General features: G+C 39.4%; 1 protein-coding gene across 4 annotated transcripts in view; it reads left to right on the top strand.

The window, feature by feature from the left end:
• Nucleotides 1-20,175, top strand: part of ATF6 (activating transcription factor 6) — a 205,880-nt gene that overhangs the window by 61,102 nt on the left and 124,603 nt on the right. For all 4 annotated transcript variants that reach the window (XM_034667251.1, XM_034667252.1, XM_011226064.3 and 1 more), the window contains 3 exons: nt 9,751-9,882; nt 15,393-15,506; nt 16,567-16,666. In XM_034667251.1, coding sequence (XP_034523142.1) covers nt 9,751-9,882; nt 15,393-15,506; nt 16,567-16,666 — 346 coding nt within the window. The remainder of the gene's footprint in view (nt 1-9,750; nt 9,883-15,392; nt 15,507-16,566; nt 16,667-20,175) is intronic.

Genomic DNA, 20,175 nt, shown 5'->3' with positions numbered 1-20,175 from the left:
CAAATCTTAGTCAACATGTGTGGTGTGTCTGAAGCAGCTTTCTCAACCACCATTTCCAGTACTTGGTATATTCCGGTAGAATCCTGGTGTAGAAGTTAATCAAAACATAAATGATAAAGGAATACACACCTTTACTTGTAGTAAGGGAAGGTCTAGCCTAATAGGGTAGTGCAGGATACCTGAAACTTTCGATTTTAAGAAAATATATGTGTAATTATATTATTTAAACTCCTAGGCAGTTTGATATTAATGCCTTATTTTCTCCAGATTTGAGCTGTTTTGTCATTTCAGAAAGCTTTTGAAACTTAAATATTTTAAGGGCCATTGTACAGATTGTTTTTAACTGAGTTACAGCCAGTGTAGCTTGCATGAACTGTGAGCACGTGGTGTACGTTTAGACTTCATGTTGTCTGTGTGTTTTGAACAAAAACTGGCATCAGTATGTTCTGTTCACAGTTTATTACAGTCCATGACCTCTGAGGAGCTAGAATTAGGGAATCACAGAGAGTCCATATGCCTTATATGGCTTTCTCTCTCAGCCCTTCTCAGTAAAGTAGCATCACTTGCTTTTGTTTTTCCTTCCTATGTGTTGTTTTGTTGTTATTGTTGTGAATTTGAAAATGCGAAATAGATGGAAATAAGACCATTGGAAGAAAAGAAGATGAATCAAAAAGAAAAGAGGATTAGTTCTAGAATAATCTAGGTTGGCTGTATGTTGATAATATCTGTGCTTGGTTGGTAAAGGTAGTGGTTTTTGTGTTTGTAGTGTTAAGCTATTTTTAAATACTTGCGCCAAGCAAATGAGCCTAAGCAATTTTGTAAATTCATTCTCCCAGAACTATGAGGGAAGGTGTTATTATCTCTGTTTTACAGATGAGGAGACTGAAATCACAGCTAGTAATGTTGCAGAGCTAGGATTCAGAGTCCGCCTTTGGAGCCCTTGTTTTAATCACTGATAGAGCCACTCAGGTAGGGGAAAAGAAGTTGGTATTTACTGATAGGGGAGAGGAGTTAGGACTCGATCCAGTAACTTTACCCATCCCTTGAGAGCTTAGGATTGTCTGTGAAAGCAGGAGAAAATACTCATAAGTTGACTAGATTGATATAACAGAGAAGCGATTGCACTCAAATTTACAGGCATCTTTTTGACATTTAGAATGATCAGAGGGTGCCTTTCTCAAGCGAGAAGATACCAAAGAGTTGTTTACACACGAACTTTTTATATTAAACATTGACTTCAGCAACTGAGTAAGTATAGTGTATTAGTTATCTATTGCTGTGTAACAAATCACCCTAAGACTTAAAGGTTTAAGACAACATTTACTTTGCTGTAAAGCTCTGCAGTTTGGGCAGGGCTCAGTAGAGGCAGCTCTTCACTCCATGGAGCGTCAGTTGGGATGGCTTGGGTTTTTGACCACTTTCAAGGTGGCTCATGCATCATGGTCAGCAAGTTGGTGCTGGCTCTAGTGGAGACTGTCAGGGCTATGGGCCAGGGTTCTCCACAAGCTGCTTGGCTTTCCTCTTAGTTTAGTGGCAGGGTTCCAAGAATGAGCATTACCTATTAGAAGAGTGCTTACTTTATAATTGTTAATTGAATGAGTGAAAGGATCTCATGCTGTTTTCTTGCTCATGTTGGCTCACTTGGCAAACTGCCACTGTAAAGTACATGTTTCTTCTCAGAGTCTGGTAATCCCTGGTTCTGAGAACTGCTATTTAGAAGGTTTTTAAAATCTTGATTTGAAGATTTATTTCTTTATTTAGTCACATTTCTGTTTCTAGTAAATTACCCCCAGTTACTACTAGCCTGCAAAAATCATCTGTGAACCATTCAATAAACAGAAAAAACTTCTTTAAGATTTGGAGAACTCCCTTGGAACTTTTTGTCTTTAGCTTCAGTTGCAATGAAAATTAACATAATTTCCTGTTCCTGGATCTGGAGATGGTGTAATAATGAGTTCACCACCTGCCATTCTTGAGTTGTGAGTTAGTGTCCGTAAAATGAAGATCTGGATTTTTCTCTTGACATGAGACAGAATGGTACATACATTTCATCTGTTTGTTATTTAAAAAAAAAAAAAGGTGGGGAATATCTTTTCTGAACTAGGCATTGTCCTAGAACAAAACAGAGTCCCTGTACTCCTTAATTTATATTCTAGTGAGGACAGACTAACAGTAAACATAGTAAGTACATATAATGATAGATTTATAGTTTCTTTGAACAAAGGGGTAAATTGTAGTAGAGTGAATGGTTTTACAAGTGTGAAGGTGGTTGTTGGAACTGTGGTTTTAAATAGTGATCATTGTAAAGTAGACATTTGCACCAAGGCTTAAAGAGAGGGCCAACCATATAGATATATGGGGGAAGAGCGTTCCTGGCAGAGGGAACAGCCAATACAAGGGCCCTAGGGTGGAGGTATGCCTTGCACGTTCAAGGGAAAGCAAGGAGGTCAGGGTTGCTGGACTGAAGTGATCAAGGGGGAGAGTAGTTGGTGATGAGGCCAGAGAGGTAAGATGGATGGGTTTAAGTTCAGTGGGGCCTTCGTCATTTTAAGGTTTGGGGCTTTTGCATTGTAGAAATGGGGAGCTGTCTGAAGGTTTGAACAGAGAAGTGACATAATAATCGGACCCAGGTTTTAAAATGGTCACTCCAGTTGCTGTGTTGAGAAAGGGCAGAACCTGGCAAGCTGCGCCACTAACTGCTCTGTGTCATCCTTGGGACACATAGCACTTTTTTATTTCCAAAAAGTATGTTCACATCTGTCATTTCACTTGAATCTTTGGAAAACTGTGAAATATTTGTTATTTTTCCTGTTTTACATGTGAGGAATTGGAGGTTCAAGACAAGGTCTCCTCAAGTGGGGAGTCTCAGAGCCACACCTTGAACCCAGATCTCTTGACTTCACATTTTGTACCATTTCCACCATCCTGCATTAAAGCTGGAAAAACTCCGTGCTCTTTTCAGCTTCAAGTGATTTCAAGTTTTCATGGGTGGTTCTCTGATCAACAGAGCAGCAGCAAGCATGTGAGTTTCTTTGGGAGATGAAAACCACTAGGATTCTTACCTGCTAAGATGGCTTGAATTTAAAATTGATTTGCTTGTACCATAAGAAGGCAGGTTTGCAAAAGGTAGAATGGATTTGGAAATGTGCTGTTTTTTGTTCAGCTACTTGGTATGAAAATTGGTTATCTGAGATCATTTCTTAACAATTAAGTGGCTTCACAGGTAATCTAAAACAGTTGTTGGCTTTTAGAATTTCTGTAAATGAAAAAGTAAAGTAACAATTCTTATAATACTTTTTCCAGACTTTGGGGGAAATTGAAATTGTGTTTTTATCAGTCTATGCTTTGAGGCCTGTTGGCCCATGACGTGAGCAAGGTTTACTGGTGTAGTGACTATTTTGTGGCTTAAAACTCTTGTGGAATGACGTGTTTCTGATCAAAGAGATGTGGGGACTTTTATTTTCTTAATATTTATTAGTTTATTTGAAAACACAGAGTAGAACCTAATTTAAGCTAATCATGAAAAGAGTTTGATTGGACTGTCTTATTGTTGTGAACTATAAATAGTGACCGCCCTTACCGCACGAGCCCTTCCCGTGACTCTGAGCCTTCTCTTTATATTAGTAGAAATTTAATTTTTCCAAAATTAACAAAAAGGGTCATTGAATGATGCTAAAACACTCGTGCCAGTAATCTGAAAGTTCACTTCAACAACCTTCTCCTACTTTTTCGTACATTTGGCTACTGTCAAATTTCTTGTTAATATTTGTGGTGTCAAAATTGTACCTAAGACAGTCTTGAATTATGGCAGTTAAATAAAGCTCTTTCATGTGTTTCAAATATTAATAAAAACAAGGGAAATATAATTCTGCAGTTACTCAGATAGTTAAAACTGGTTTCTGTGGGTCATTTCACAGGGTTCAACCATTTATACATATATATATTTTTTTGTGCTGAATTGGACAGTCGGTTTGTCTATAATTTAGCTTAAGAGAAATTTCATTTTAAGACTCAAAAAAAAAAATCTACAAGGAATGGAGGCCAAATGACAACAAGAACCAAAAACAAGTGAAAAACGTTAACAGATTCTTTTCAGAATTTCTTAGTATATTACCTTTTCAAAATACATTCTGGGCCCATGAGTAGATAAGAAAGCTGAGGCTAACAAAGGGTAAAAGTTACTAGAGTAGTTAAGGTTAAAGATAAATTGCCATTACACTGTGATAGTCATTACCTGTGTGGGCAGCAGTGAAAAATAGTGATCTCTTAGGAGCCAAACCAGTCAACATCGAAACTGTTTTCCAGCAAGTGCAGCTGCTGAGTGACTGTAGTGCAGCTCAGCCACAGATGGAATAAACCAAACTGATGGTTAAACTCAAGGCATTTGCTTGGAACAGCCATAAATTGTGAATTGAAATGCCTGTCTTCATAGTAGTATTAACATCATCAAAAGAACAATGATCAGTAGAAAGGCTCTTTTAAAACTTCCAGGTATTAATGCACAAACTTAGTTTATAAATCATGCATAAACCATACAGATTCCCAAAAGATGTCCACTTTCGATTATGCCCTTCCACATACCTCCTGTCTGACCACCGCCCCCATCCTTCTCCCCAAACTGTCTACTTCTGTTGGATTCATTGTGAAAAATGTGTAATTTTTAGGGAATGAGATGGGAAAGATGTGCAAGACAAGATTATTTAAAATGGTGGTTCTCAAACGTTTGAGTGTGTCAGAGTCACCTAGATGGCTAGTTAAAACACAGAATTGTTGGGCACCATTCCTAGAATTTCTGGGTGAGTATGAATGGGATGGGGCCTGAAAATTTGCATTTCTAACCAGCTGTCAGGTGATGCTAATGCTAGTGGTCCAGGTACCACACTTCGAGAATCAAAGGAAGGTGCTTTCTGATCAAGAGAAACTAATCAAGTGTGTTAATTGCTAGTTGATAGTAGGATTCAGGGAAACACAAGTGAAGTTACTTCTAGAAGCCATAGCAGCACTTCGGCCTGGCAGTTAACCGTGAGAGTTATCGAGGGAGCCTCCTGTTTAAAGGCTTAAATCCCCTAGCCAGGGTGTAGGAAAGCAGGGGAACTGTACTAGTAAATCTGCTGTTTTTCAAGTAGTCCAGGTAACTAGGAGATCATTGTAATGCCAGTTTTTAAAAGAAAGAAGGTAGATTCCCCCATTAGACCAGGGAATCTAACAATCATAGGGAAGATTGTGATACAGAAAGGGACATGACGGGGGTGCCTAGCTGGCTCAGTGAGTAGAGCATGTGACTCTTGATCTTCATGTTGTAAGTTTGAGCCCCATGTTGGGTGTAGAGATTATTTAAAAAATGAAATCTTTAAAAGTAAATAAATAAGAAAGGGATATGATACCTGAGAGCCAGAATTAAAACAGGAACAAAACATGCTAGTTTTGTTTTTGTTACATGAATGAATTTCTAGACTTAGTGATACTGTGGCAGGTAAGACCATCCGTAGTCTAGCCTTGCATTATAGTTCTGGTCCCTTCTTTCTCCTCTCTCTCTGAGATAACCCCTTTCTGGCTGTGTCCACCCACACACCCTCTCTTGCTTTACTTGCAGTTCTCTGAGCAAAACATGCTCTCTAATACCTATGTGCTTTTTTCATATACTGTTCCATGTGTATGAAATACCTTCCCTTTCTCCCTTTTCCTTTTCTACCTGTTTATTTACTGCTTTTCATTTAAGATAACTTTGTGATTCTCTTAGTAGAGATCAGGTGCTTTAGCTGTGTGCTTCCATAGCATTCAGCATTAACCTTTATTATGACATTAATCACTCTGTTACCTTTTATCTGTATCAACACCCCTACACATACACTGTAATTTGATTTCTACCTTTTTAAAAATCTTTTGTAAAATATGCTTTTTATTTATTTATTTAATTAAATTTTTTTTTTTTTTAGAGGGAGAGGGAGTGAGAGAATCCCAAGCAGGCTCCACGCTGGGCGTGGAGCCCTATGCAGGGCTTGACCCCACAGTGCTGAGATCATGACCTGAGCCAAAATCAAGAGTCAGACGTTCAATGTTGACTGAGCCGCCCAGGCACCCCTACTTTTTTTTTTTTTTTCCATCTTTGAGTCTTTAGCATTGTATATGATTCCTGGAACATAATAGGTATTTAATGCATGTCGAATAAATGAATAATCAGTCATTCTGAGAAATGTTGTCAACATAATGTAGTAATGGAGTTCCAGTCTTAGGTCCAAATCTCTGCTTCCTTAACTACATAGACCATGACCTTGGGCAAGTTGTTTAAACTCTTTGAACCTCAATGTGTACTAAGTCTTCATTCCCTAATACATAGTAGGTGCTCAGAAAATGGCAGCTACTGTTTTACTATATTTGCATCTTAGAAGAACATTTAACCAGCCTTGCTAGTAATATCTGTATGGTCAAGATGGGAAATTTTGGACTGTGTGATAGAATTAATTCAGAAGTGGTGAAACTTAGATTTTTATAAGGCTTTCTCTAGGGGCATGCTCCATGGCTCAATTTCTTTGTTCTGTGCTTTTCAGTATTTTAGTAACAGCTCAGTTGAGGATGTTGATGGCATGCTGATCCTTGCTTAGAAGGAGAATTTCTTTCTTTCTTTTTTTTTTTTTTTTTAAAGATTTATTTACTTGACGCAGAGACAGCCAGTGAGAGAGACAGTCAGTGAGAGAGAGACAAGCTGGGGGAGTGGGAGAGGAAGAAACAGGCTCCCAGCAGAGGAGCCTGATGTGAGGCTCGATCCCAGAATGCCGGGATCACGCCCTGAGCCGAAGGCAGACGCCCAACGACTGAGCCACCCAGGTGCCCCAGAAAGACAATTTCTTTTGCATTATAATTAGGATCCTAAGTTCTTGACTGAATGGTAGACAAAGTAATATTTTTAAAGGAATTGATGTAAATTATTCAGCTGGGATCAAAAAGCTCAATTATATAAATTCAGAATTGGAAGAGGGAGAGGAAGAGAAAAGAAGGTAAAAACCATAGCCGTGAGTAAGAAGGCCTGCGGGAGGTAGGGGGGTATGGATTAGATGTCTTTGGACGTTGGAAGGACGCTTGCTTAGGTTCCTTCTGGACAGCCACAAAGCCCCGAACTAGAACCAAAGGGTAGAAGTTAAAAAGAAGCACATTTCTAGTTAAAATAAGGGAAACACTTTTTATAGTCAGGGTGGTGGAGCCCCTCTTAGTCATTGGAGGGGTTGAGAGAGTACTTGTAGGGACGGGAATGTTATTACATGGGTGTGTCACTAATACAGTGTAGCTGTTGAATTGATGGAGATTCTGTAAACCAAGGAGAAGGTTCTTAACTTCATTTTGTTTACAGCATACTTTCCTAAGTAGAATATTTGGCACCACACTTGAAAGACTTAAAAGGAAAATCTTTTTCAGAGAAGTAATTTGCAAAAAAAAAAAAATTCTGTAGTTATCACACTCTCCGTTTGTCTTCCCTATAAAGTTATTATCTACTGCTTCTCTCTCTCTTTTTTTTTAAAGATTTTATTTATTTATTCATTCAACAGAGATAGAGACAGCCAGCAAGAGAGGGAACACAAGCAGGGGAGTGGGAGAGGAAGAAGCAGGCTCAGTGCGGAAGAGCCTGATGTGGGGCTCAATCCCATAACGCTGGGATCACGCCCTGAGCCGAAGGCAGACGCTTAACCGCTGTGCCACCCAGGCGCCCCTCTCTCTTATTTTCTTAAATGCTCACCAAGCTAAGTTTTCCTGAGTTTGGTTAGAGACTCCACTAGACCTTTTCCCTTATTTGCAGCAGGGTTCATGTTGCTTGGGACCACTCAGGTAAACACTATGTCTGAGAGATAGAATGGTAACAGAATGCGTCCTCAGTTGTAGCAAAATTAAATGTCTCACAAGGCTGGTAATTTGGTGGTACACCTTTGAAGCTTTTACAGGATGTTTTAAGTGCTACAGCATACTGTGTGAGGACCACCGGATAGCAGTGATTCAGGGGGGAAAGAATGAGGAGAATGGGAAATAAACTAAGAGATCAAAAGATGATTCTAGAGAGATGTACCTGCTTCCTATTTTCCCTAACATTGCTTTCCCCTGATGTGGAGACAGACCGCCCTACCCTTCATCCTTAGAACCACAGGGCCCTTAATTGTGACCCCCTTTCAGTACCATTTCTTTCCTCTACCTCTTCATCCCTCTCAGTGGAATCTGGTATCCCTTTTGTGTTTCCCTAAGGCGATTTCCTTTGTGTTTAATTTCAAGATTAGAACTAGTGGAAATTCTGTGTGTGGCATTATAAAATAAAGCACACATACCCACAAAATATCTTATTAGTGACCCAAATCTCTAAGATGATTAGTGAGTTAAAAGTGCTAAATAACTATTGCAGTATTTGCTTTATGTGTGTGTGTACACACACATACACACACACACACACACACACACACACACACGAATACACATTTGTTTGCCGCAAATACTTAGGCCCACCATGAGGACACATATTGACAAATGAAGGTATGGGGGAAGATGGGGAGAAAGAAGGAAATAGGAAACTTTTACGTGTAAATAAGAATAGAAGTATTTTTTAAAATAATTTTTTGTGGGGTGCCTGGGTGGCTCAGTCAGTTAAGCAGCCGACTTGATTTTAGCTCAGGTCATGATTTCAGGGTCATGAGATGGAGCCCTGCCTTGGGCTCTGTGCTCAGCGGGGAGTCTGCTTAAGATTTTCTCTCTCCCTTTCCCTCTGCCTCTCCCCCTTACATGCATGTGTGTGCGCACACACGCGCGCGCTCTCTCAAATAGATAAATCTTTGAAAAAAATAAAATAATTTTTTGTTATCTGTGTTTGATCGCCAGCCATCTGGGATTGTGAAGGGCTAGTGCATTTGGCTGTCCATAAGGAGAAAAGTTCCAATTTCATTTGAAGTGTTCCTTCATTGAAAACATCAGTTTGCGGCATTCAGGAGGACTACTTCTTTTTTTTTTTTTTTTTAATATTTTATTTATTCGACAGAGATAGAGACAGCCAGCAAGAGAGGGAACACAAGCAGGGGGAGTGGGAGAGGAAGAAGCAGGCTCATCGCGGAAGAGCCTGATGTGGGGCTCGATCCCATAACGCCGGGATCACGCCCTGAGCCGAAGGCAGACGCTTAACCGCTGTGCCACCCAGGCGCCCCTCAGGAGGACTTCTTATTTCAGTTATTATCTGAATTTAAAGTTTGTTTATATGTATATTGTACTTATTCCTACTTTATATACATATGTAACATAATTGCAGAGTTTTTAAAGCATATAGAATACTGATGTTGTTTAAGCAGTTTTTTTTTTTTTTAAAGATTTATTTATTTGAGAGAGAGTGCACGAGCAAGAATGAAGGGCAGAGGGAGAGGGAGAAGCAGACTCCTTGCTGAGCAGGGAGCGCAATGAGGGTTTCTGTCTGAGGACCTTGAGGTCATGACCTGAGCCAAAGGCAGACGCTAAACCAACTGAGCCACCCAGGTGCCCCTGTTTAAGCAGTTTAAAAATGAGGTAGTTTTAGACTTAATGAAAATTATTCTCAAAATTGTTTTCCATGTGTACAGGATGCCACATGAGGGATTTGACCACAGCCATGTACTATTTTGTTTTCTGTGCCTAGTGTTCACGCTGCGTGCATGAACCTATGAAGGAATTTGGGTTTGCTTTAGAGCTAATGTAGTATGTATATGTGTGACATATTTTTATTTCAATTATTGTTTCACTTTTTAAAATTTTCAGCATGTTGGAACAGGATTCCAGAAGAAAGAATCCTGGTGTGAACCCTGCAAATCAAAGGAGGCATCTTCTAGAATTTTCTGCTAAAGAGGTGGAAGACACATCAGATGGTATTGTCCAGAAAAACAGCTACAGGTTAGAAGATGGCATGTCTCTGTTAAAAGTATTTAGTGAAACTGCCGTGGGGAATTATATAGTATAAGTTTACATCTAAATTGTATATGCACAGTTTTAATTGTAGGACAAACGAGTTATTGAGGCCCTTAGTAGATTTTACTGTTAAGATCAGTTCTAAGAATAAATGTACTTTTTGAAACCTTTCCCAATTTTGGAGTTCTTACAGAGATGTGATCTTGGTTTGTGTGTACTAAGATACATGTGGAGGCACATACAATATACACATGTTATATTACACATAATGTTTTTAATATAGTTTATCTGTCATATGGTTACACATACAGGGTATGTAATAGTATCATCTTGTGATAAATATGATCTGGTGGGGTGGACCTGTGTGCAGTCATTTGATCAGATCGTTTATACTTACTTATTGTGATCTTTGTTGGATCTCCCTCCCTAGTTACGGTTTATCATTCCCCTGCTAAATTTCTGTATAGCTTGCCATAGTAAAAGACTGAAAATTTTTTGAAAAGACAAGGTCTATATTATGTAAACTAGAAGAAGGCTATAATGGGCATTTTCGGAGCTGTATACTTTTTGATAAACATTTCCCTGTGTTATTTGAGATTTTTATTAGAACCAAGTGGAGCGAGGTCCTTGACTAACAAAGCAAAGGGAGGTCACAGTGTGGCAACGATTGCACAATATAATGCTTGAGAATCATTAAAGATTTGTTGACTTGTAACTCTGTAAGGTTCTACAGGCCAAGGGCCATAGGGGAATAATTTTTTTGATTTTTACTGTGATAGCCATATCACTGAGTGAAATTATTAGCATAGTCCTGTGGGCTAGTTTCCATTTAGCCTTCCTGGAAAAATATGCTGGTATTCATTATTTTAGGAATCTGCAGTGTGTAAAGTACTATGGTAAGTGTGGTGAGGATCCACAGAATTCTATGGCAGTACGTGTAATGCGGCCTACAATGTGACGGATGCCATAGTGTTGGAAAATAGTATATAACATTTCTTCCTTTTTTTTTTTTTTACATGCCAAAATTAGCCATACTTTTGAAATACCGATCTTAGGTGCTCACTTAACGGTGTCTTTGAATATTGCTAGAGTTTAATAGTATCTTTCATTTTACTACATAATTTGTCCAAGTATGTCCTACATGTTCTGCGTGTAACTTTGAGTTCTGTTGTCTACATGAGATCCATCAAAACTTAAATGTTAAATTTGATAGTCTTTGGATTTATGACAGTTGAGAATGTGCCCTTTAGATACGTATTGCTAGTTGTTAAAAAGTAGAATAAGTTATTGATTACATACTTGAAATTACAGTTCAGGTAAGCTTTATAAGAATATTACTTATTTTGAACCAACCTCAGTAAAGAGAAGCTTCACCTGTTTGTCTGTGGTAGAGTAAGGTAACGTGGAAAGCATAGTGCTTTGATCATCCTAGTTCAACCTAGATNGGGCGCCTGGGTGGCACAGCGGTTGAACGTCTGCCTTCGGCTCAGGGCGTGATCCCAGCGTTATGGGATCGAGCCCCACGTCAGGCTCCTCTGCTGTGAGCCTGCTTCTTCCTCTCCCACTCCCCCTGCTTGTGTTCCCTCTCTCGCTGGCTGTCTCTATCTCTGTCAAATAAATAAATAAAATCTTTAAAAAANTAAAAAAAAAAAAAAAAAAAAAAAAAAAATATTACTTATTTTGAACCAACCTCAGTAAAGAGAAGCTTCACCTGTTTGTCTGTGGTAGAGTAAGGTAACGTGGAAAGCATAGTGCTTTGATCATCCTAGTTCAACCTAGATGTTAGAATCACCTTCGGGCTGTGATTTATCAGCTTTCAAAGTAGTATATGAAATGCAAGCCATTCGCTCTTCTCCACCCCAGAGTTACCATTGCCTGTGCTGGGTTACTGGTATTGGTAAAAATTGGAATCCAAGATTATGGATTCTTGGCTGCATGCAAATCTCTTGAAATATCTAAGATTATTATTAAGCACCCTGGGAGATGCAAGTAGGTATCAGTCCATCAATTTGATATTCTTGCTTTAATCATTATAAATACTGAATAAAAGATACCAAAAAGTTTGTGCAGCATTTGAAAGCAGCAAAAACAAATGTGTTTTGAACTGCATTTTAGTTGGTTTATTTATACACAGCCATGATACTTTATTTATTTTTTAATGCAGATTACATATCTATTATGTTTCATTTTTTAGAAGAATTATGAGAACTGGTTCAAATAAAAAAGGAGTCGATTATAATCCCATAATTTATAACATTATGTTCTCTTAGCATTTAGTAATTAACTGAATATATTTTTCAGTTTTAGAAATGTGTGGTTTATAAGATGACCATATAATTTGTCAGCCAGACTGGGACACTTCTAAGAATGAAAGGTAGTGCTGCGTAATAATTACATTAGGACATGAGGCATAAATCCAGGACTGTCTTGGATAAATGGAAGAGATGGTTACCCTACATAGAAGGCATCAGCCAGAACCTGTCTTTATTCCAGGGATTCTCATTAACTCCACCTCCCTAGCACTGTCCTTTGTTTTAGTGATTTATTTGCTGAAATGGTGTCTATTGATATGAAATAGTTTGCAAGCAGTCTAGAACTCCGACCATCTCAGGATTAGTGTGGATCTGATTGTCTCCAGATTGCATGTTGGCTTAGATTCTCCCTTTTCTTTTCCCTTCAGCTCCACCCGGTTCCTTTCCTGGTATTTCTCCTATCAGATTTTTTTTTTTTTCCTCATCCAAAGAATATTTTTGGCTGATAGAACAAAGCCAGTTAGCACAGATGTGCAGAAGTCATTATACTAGGGTTTATCACATGGAAATAAAATTATAGATCAAAAATATATCTTCACAAGTGATTTTAGACTTCTCTGGATAGTAGCATTTATATTATTCCAAGTATGGAGACCTGATTTTAAACTAGGCACATGTGACAGGTCTTTTAAGTGTAGCAAGCAGCCTCCTCCTGTAGGCATTTAGAATTTACCCAGTATGAGGGAGAGGTTTTTTCCTCTTCCTCAACACTTAATTTTAGGGTTAACGACCTGTGTACCACCATCTCTGTGTTATTCCAAACAATTTCACTCTCAGAGGCAGAGGAGAGGATATGGAGAATGTTCTGGTGCAACTTGAAGGGAAGAATGATGTGTATATCCTCAGCTGTTGCTTTTCTTCCCTGTGGGGTGTGGCATACATAGACATCTGTAACTTTTCTCTTGAAGTTAGTTTTCTAGTCTGCCAAAATTACTTTTGTCAAGGAGGCCAGTTATTTCAGTGTTGCCAAATTCAGTGGAAACTTCTGTCTTCATCTTGATCTTTCCTCTGCATCTGGCTGTGTGGATCCCTCCTTCCTTGAAACATTCTCCTTTGTGTTGCTACATTTTTCAGTTTCCGTCTTTTTCACGGGCCTCTGTTTCAGTCGTCTTTCTGGGCTCCTCCTTTATCCAAATCTCATCCTCTGGAACTGTGGACTTTTTAGTTTTCTTTCTGCTTATGTGACTCATCCGTAATTTAGTACACAATCCCTGTCTCTATATCCTGACAACTCCCAAATTTATGTTTCCCATCCAGACTTCTCTTGTGAGTCTCCAGATTGCTCTACCCAGTAGTTTCCTTAACGTCTCTCTCTCTCTCTCTCTCTAAACATTTCAAACTGCACACATGCATGGCAGAACTCTAGGTGCCTCTTTGCGTTCACCTCCAGCCTCTGCTCCACGACAGTCTTCCTTGTTATGTTGCTTAGCCAGAAACCCTGATTCGTCCCTTTCAACAAGTGCCATTGATATTCTTCCCAAAAAAGTATCCTGCATTGGTTCACTGCCAGCACCTTCAGCTCTTGCCTGGATTATAGCTCTCTCCTGACTGGTCTCCCAGCTTCCCCTGTGGCCTCCATTGAATCCATTTTTGGTACAATGGCAGGGTGCAAGCATAGACTGAAATATATCACTTCTTCCCATAAGTAACATAATCTGGTGTCCCTTTTCTTTTTTTTTTTTTTTTTTTTTTTAAGATTTTAATTCTTCATTTGAGAGAGAGAGAGTAGACAAGCAGGCAGAGGGGCAGAGGGAAAGGGAGAGGGGAGGCAGACCTCCCCACTGAGCAGGAAGCTGACATGGGGCTCCATCCCAGGACCCTGAGGTCATGACCTGAGCCGAAGTCAGACGCTTAACCGATTGAGCCACCCAGGCACCCCCGGTCTCTGTCTTTTTATCCTTGTCTTGTGTTTCCCTCACTTGCTCACAACTCTTCAGCTGGTGAGTGGTTTTCTTTAAGTTCCTGAAGGCCACCTTCTCCTGACCTGCATTTGTCTAGAACAATCTTTCCCTAATTTCTATAGTACTAGCTTCTTCTCATTCTTAAGGCCTCGACTTAAATACTATCTCCTCAGACCATTTCATCTAAAGTAGAGACTGCCATTGCTTTTCAGTCTCTAGTTAGAGTCTTTCTTAATTTGGATTTATTTTATGTGTTTGTTCTCTTATATTTGATCCATCTTCCCCCTTAAGGTCTTTGAGGATTGAGACTTCATTTTTCTTGCTCCCCGTTGGATTCCTAGCACCATACCTGGCACACAGTTGGTATTGAGTAAATACTGGTTGAATGAATTAATGAAAACTGTGTATCTAGCCGTGTCTGATTTTGTGTTTATATTTTTTCTTTTTGGGTTTTAGCTAAATACCTAGTTTTCTAAATCTAGAGCATTGAATATAAAGAAATTCAAGACAGATCTAAGATTTTTTAGTGAGAAAGGTTAAAATAGCAGAGTGAAGAGAATAAATAGCACTTATGCCCCCTGCTCCACTTCTGATTTTCAGCTTAGGTTTTGCTCCCTCCATCACACCATGGATATGAATTCAGTGTGACGGTTAGGAAGGTATATTTTTTGAAGCTAATGGAGTAACTGGTTAATGTTATTTTCGTGTTTTATTAGTGACTTGGATTCTTCCATGATTCTAAAATTTATATTCAACTTTTCAACACTTTCACTTCTTTCCCACCAAGTGTTTTAATGCTTCTCCTTACCCCTGCCACACACAGTTTCAGTTTTGTTATCACAGATTTGTGAATGACCACAAAACTTAGGTCCTGTTTCCTTAATACTGTCTTTCCTATCAGTCAGTGGGTCCTTCCCCCAAAATCCCCCCATTACCGTGTCACCTCTGTTCCAGCATCACTGTGTATGCCTTGAGCTCACCAGAGACACGGGCCATGTGCTATTATTGTTTCCTTAGTTTTTGGCGCATAGTAATTGCTCAGTAAATGGTGACTGGATAAATGTGAATTACCATGACCATCTGCAGGAAATTGGAAAGTGACATTTGTGCTTCTTGGTTTATACTTCCCTCTTTTTCTATTGCATTACTTCTATCTTGCAGTATATCCTATTTACTATATTTTTATTTCCATAGAAAGTTAATACTAGTAATGACTTTCTTGTAGCAAACTACTTAGGAATTTAAGACACAAGGAGACAGATTTTGTGCATATGTTTTTCAGATACGATCATTCTGTTTCAAATGACAAGGCCCTCATGGTGCTAAGTGAAGAACCACTACTGTATATTCCTCCACCTCCTTGTCAGCCCCTGATAAACACCACAGAATCTCTCAGGTGAGTGTTCTAGATTGTTATACAAATATCTGAATGGGTTCCTGGGTTTAGTTTTGGAACCTAGAAAACTATTTGTTCACATTAGTTCAGTGGCTGAGAGAAGCTCTGATTATTCGTGGGATGATCGTCGGCATATCAGTTGTTGTCTAGTTTGTCCATCAACCTGATGAAGGAGGTGATGGGTCTATTTTTCATGATAGCATTGGGTTGCATACTTAAATATGCCTTATTTGAAGACTACAGAATGATATTAATATAAAAATTCAGGATGTTAGACTTGAGAGTGGTAACATTCATAGCAGAAGGTGCCTTTTTCTTCAAGTGAGGACGATAACAATTTGAAGAGAAGTGATTCTGGGGGTAGTTTCCCATGAGGGCACACCTTACCTTTCCTTATCTACTTTTCCCTTGAATATTTTCCTGTGATTTTGGATTCGATCCTTGAACTTCAAAAACTGCTTCAGTTTTTTTAAGTAGTAATCAACTACAGTTAAGTAAGCATAGTCTGACATCTTCACAACTGCTGTAAAAGTAAGCACAGTAAATGGAACTTACATTTGAACTAGGCCTTTTTTTTATTTGCAGTGTTGGAAATTTTGGGTTATAGTGCATGGAAATTTCTTTCTTTTTCCTGAGCAGTTGAGTTCATTCTTTTCCTTCTCCCCAAAGAGCATGATCTGCAAAGGCTTTAATGTATCCATTTGCTGGTCGGATCCTATAACTTACTAAATGCTCTTCAGTGTCTCCAGTGTTTGAGTGTATGTAGCCCAAGAGCAGAAACAGGAAGTAGTCTTTTGTGAAAAGGTGTTCAGTATTTATATTTAGAAGGTGTTAATTATGTTTTTTTAATTGAACCCATGATTGAGGAGGTTACTGTATAAAAATGCATGTTGTATTAAAAATAACATTCGTATCTTAGCTTTTTCAAATCAAAAAGGAATATTGAATCATCAGGCACTAGGGATGCTATTTGGAACTTAATATGATTAAATTCATTTGTAAGCGAAGGTGAGACATTAATTTCTATGAAGTATGCTGAATTAACTGAGCTATTTTATAGGTTAAATCATGAACTTCGAGGATGGGTTCACAGACATGAAGTGGAAAGGACCAAGTCAAGAAGAATGACGAACAATCAGCAGAAAACCCGTATTTTTCAGGTTTGTTTCTGCTTGTCTTTGAACAAGGGTTGGCATATTGGTTGGCCGTCTTCCCTCAGATGGGTTGCTTCCTTCCCTGAAAAACTTGGAAAACCTGAACTTCAGGCACTTCCCACGGCCTCCTGCTGCTTCAGATGCATTTGTGGCTGCCACTGAAGCCTCCTCCCAGGTGTTAGAGCCCCAGGAGTTCTTGCTCGGGCGTGGTGCTCTTTCCTGCTCTCTCTCTCTCAAATTTACTCTCAAGCCAGGGGTTCCTATGCATGGCACAAATGCTTTTGGCACAGATGGTATGAAAATGGTACTGTGTATCTCTCTGTTCTTAGAGCTTTTCAGAAAGATTGTGTTGAAATATAGGACAGCTTGGAAGAGGAGGCACATTTTCTTGGAGAGAATTTTTTTTTTTAAAGTTTTTATTTATTTATTTGACAGAGTGAGACAGCCAGTGAGAGAGGGAACACAAGCAGGGGGAGTGGGAGAGGAAGAAGCAGGCTCCTAGTGGAGAAGCCTGATGTGGGGCTCGATCCCAGAATGCCGGGATCACGCCCTGAGCCGAAGGCAGCCGCTTAACGACTGCACCACCCAGGCACCCCCCTGGAGAGCATTTTTGAACTTAGACATGTGGGGCTGGCTACAGGTTAATGACAGCTCTTGTTCAGAACGTATTTGGCTGGGCTTCCATCTTTTTATTTTATTTTATTTTAGGACTTTATTTTGTTTTGCTTTATTTTTTAAAGATTTTATTTATTTGTGAGAGAGAGAGCACAAATGGAGAGCGGCAGGCAGAGAGAGAGGGAGAAGCAGGCTCCCTGCTGAGCAAGGAGCCCGACATGGGACTTTATCCTAGGACCCTGAGATCACAACCGGAGCTGAAGGCAGACGCCTAACAGACTGAGCAACCCAGGCATACCTAGGATTTTATTTTTAAGTAATCTCTACACCCAGCGTGGGGCTTGAACTTAGAACCCTGAGGTCAAGAGTCACATGCTCTACCTACTGAGCCAGCCAGGGGCCCCCATTGGGCTTCCACTCTAATGTTGTTTACCACAGAGCATCATTTATAGTCATTCCATCATTCATCAAATATTCATCATTACTGCTGAAGCACTTAAGACTAGCAACTGGCACATTCTAAGCTCCCAACAGACATTACCTATGGTAGTAATAATGAGTCAGGTATGGTTCTAAATCCTGGGAATATAGTAGTGAGTGTGATAAAAATCCCTGCCTTCATGGAACTTACATTCTAGTGGGATAGATAAGCGATAAACAAGTAAAGTGAAAGACAAATACTGTATGATCTCCCTTATATGTGGAGTCTATTAAAAAAATATAACAAAAACAAAAACTGAATTCTTGATACAGAGAAGAGTTATAGAGGCCGGGAGTGTGTAGGGGGGGGTTCATGAAATAGGCAAAGAGGGTCAAAAGGTACAGATTTCTAGTTAGAAATAAGTTATAAGGATATACTATACAGCATGGTGACTATAGTTAATAATACTGTGTGTGTAGATTTGGAACTTAGTAAGAGATAAGAGACTCTAGCTTTAAAGTTCTCATCACAAAGGAAAAAATAAATATTTAAATATATTGAAAACTAGAGATAAGTTCTCTAAAGAAAAAGTGGGGTTGGAGATGAGAGGTTAAATTGAGAGGTGAGTGGCTATTTTAGATTGAATAGCCATTCTAGAGAAGGCTGCTCTAGAGAGCCCTTGAGTAAGGTATTGTCAGGGTAATTAATGCTAGGTGTTGTAACAAGTAGCCTCAATCTCAGTAGTTTAATGGAATAAAAATTTGTTTCTCACCTACACGAAGTCTGATAGAGCTCTCTGAGGATGTCTTTCCTTTAAGCAGTGACTAAGGAATCCAGGTTCTTTCCACTTTGTGGCCCTAGCAACTTGAAATTCTTTGCTTTCTAGCTTTGGATGTTGAGGAAGAGAGAGCTCGGAGGATCGTGCAGAAGGTTTTAGGGATCCAGCCTGGACTTTAGCCAATGTTCAGTAGACTAAAACTGTCACTTTTCACGGTTTCTCTTGCAGTAGGTTAGGCAAATGTAGTCTTCCTTGTGCTCAGGAGGAAGAAAATGGTTTGGTGAGAACATTGCTTTTGCGATAGCAAAAAATGAAGGAGTGAACTGCGTAAAGATCCAAGGGAAAATCTGGAGAAAGAGCTTCTGGAAAAGGGGAACAGCAAATATGAAGACTCAGGAGGAAACAATCTGCGTATATGAGGAACATCACGAAGTCGTATAAAGCTGGACTGCAGTGTCTAAGGGTAGAATAGCAGATGACATCAGAGAGGCAGCAGGGGCTAATTCATAGCAAACCTCATGGGCTGTGGTGAGAAGCACCGAGAGGCTTGAGCAGGGGAGTGACTTGATCTGACCCCCCCCCCCCCGCAAGATTTTCTTTCTTTTCAACAAATGGACTGTAATGTGACTAGGTGTGGTTTTCTTTTTGTTTTTTTTAATTTAAATTCAATTAATTAACATATAACGTATTATTAGTTTCAGAGGTAGAGGTCAGTGATTCATCAGTTGTATATAATACCCAGTGCTCATTACATAACATGCCCTCCTTGATGTCCATCACCCAGTTACCCCATCTCCTTACCCCCCTCCCCTCCAGCAATTCTCTGTTTGTTGACTGTGGTTAAGAGTCTCTTATGGTTTGTCTCCCTCTCTCTGATTTCATCTTGTTTTATTTTTCCCTCCCTTCTCCTATCCTCTGTTTTGTTTCTCACATATGAGTGAGATCATATGTTAATTGTCTTTCTCTGACTGACTTATTTTGCTTAGCATAATACCCGCTAGTTCCATCCACATCGTTGCAAATGACAAGATTCCATTTTTTCGATGGCTCGGTAGTATTCCACTATACATATAGACCACATCTTCTTTAGCCATTCATCTGTTGGTGGATATCTGGGCTCTTTCCATAGTTTGGCTATTGTGAACATTGCTGCTATGAACATTGAATTTTTAAAAGATTTCTCTAACTGCTGCTACACAGAGTAGACTATGGAAGGAACATCGAGTGGAAGTAGGGAAACCAGTTAAGCCATTTCAGTACGCTAGGTGAGAGATCATTGCAGCCCTTATTAGTTGGTAGTGGAGGAAAGTATTCGAATTCCAAATGTATCTTGAGAATAGAGCTGCTGGAAATTGCTGATGTAAAATTAGAAGGTATTAGTGATAATTTCTGTGCCTTCACTACTGGAGGAATGATGATGCCATTTAGAGAGTGAGACTAGGGAAGGAGGAGTTGGAGGCAGGAATCAAGAGATTTAAATAGGAAAAAAAAGATTTAAATATCTCTTAAATTCAGTATGACTACAGTCAGGTCAAGTGGACAGTCAGCCAGGTTTGGAGTTTAGGGGAGAGGTCAAGCCTGGAAGTTTAGTCTGGGATGATATCAGCTTGGGAGAAAGTAAAAAAGAAAGAGGTATGGAACTGAGCCCTGGGCCAACTCTAAGAGAGAGAAGTAAGAATAGGCACTTGAGAAGGAAGAAGA

The sequence above is a fragment of the Ailuropoda melanoleuca genome, chromosome 8 (genome assembly GCF_002007445.2).
Source record: "Ailuropoda melanoleuca isolate Jingjing chromosome 8, ASM200744v2, whole genome shotgun sequence".
NCBI lineage: Eukaryota > Metazoa > Chordata > Mammalia > Carnivora > Ursidae > Ailuropoda > Ailuropoda melanoleuca.
This window is presented reverse-complemented; position numbering and strand designations above follow the sequence as displayed.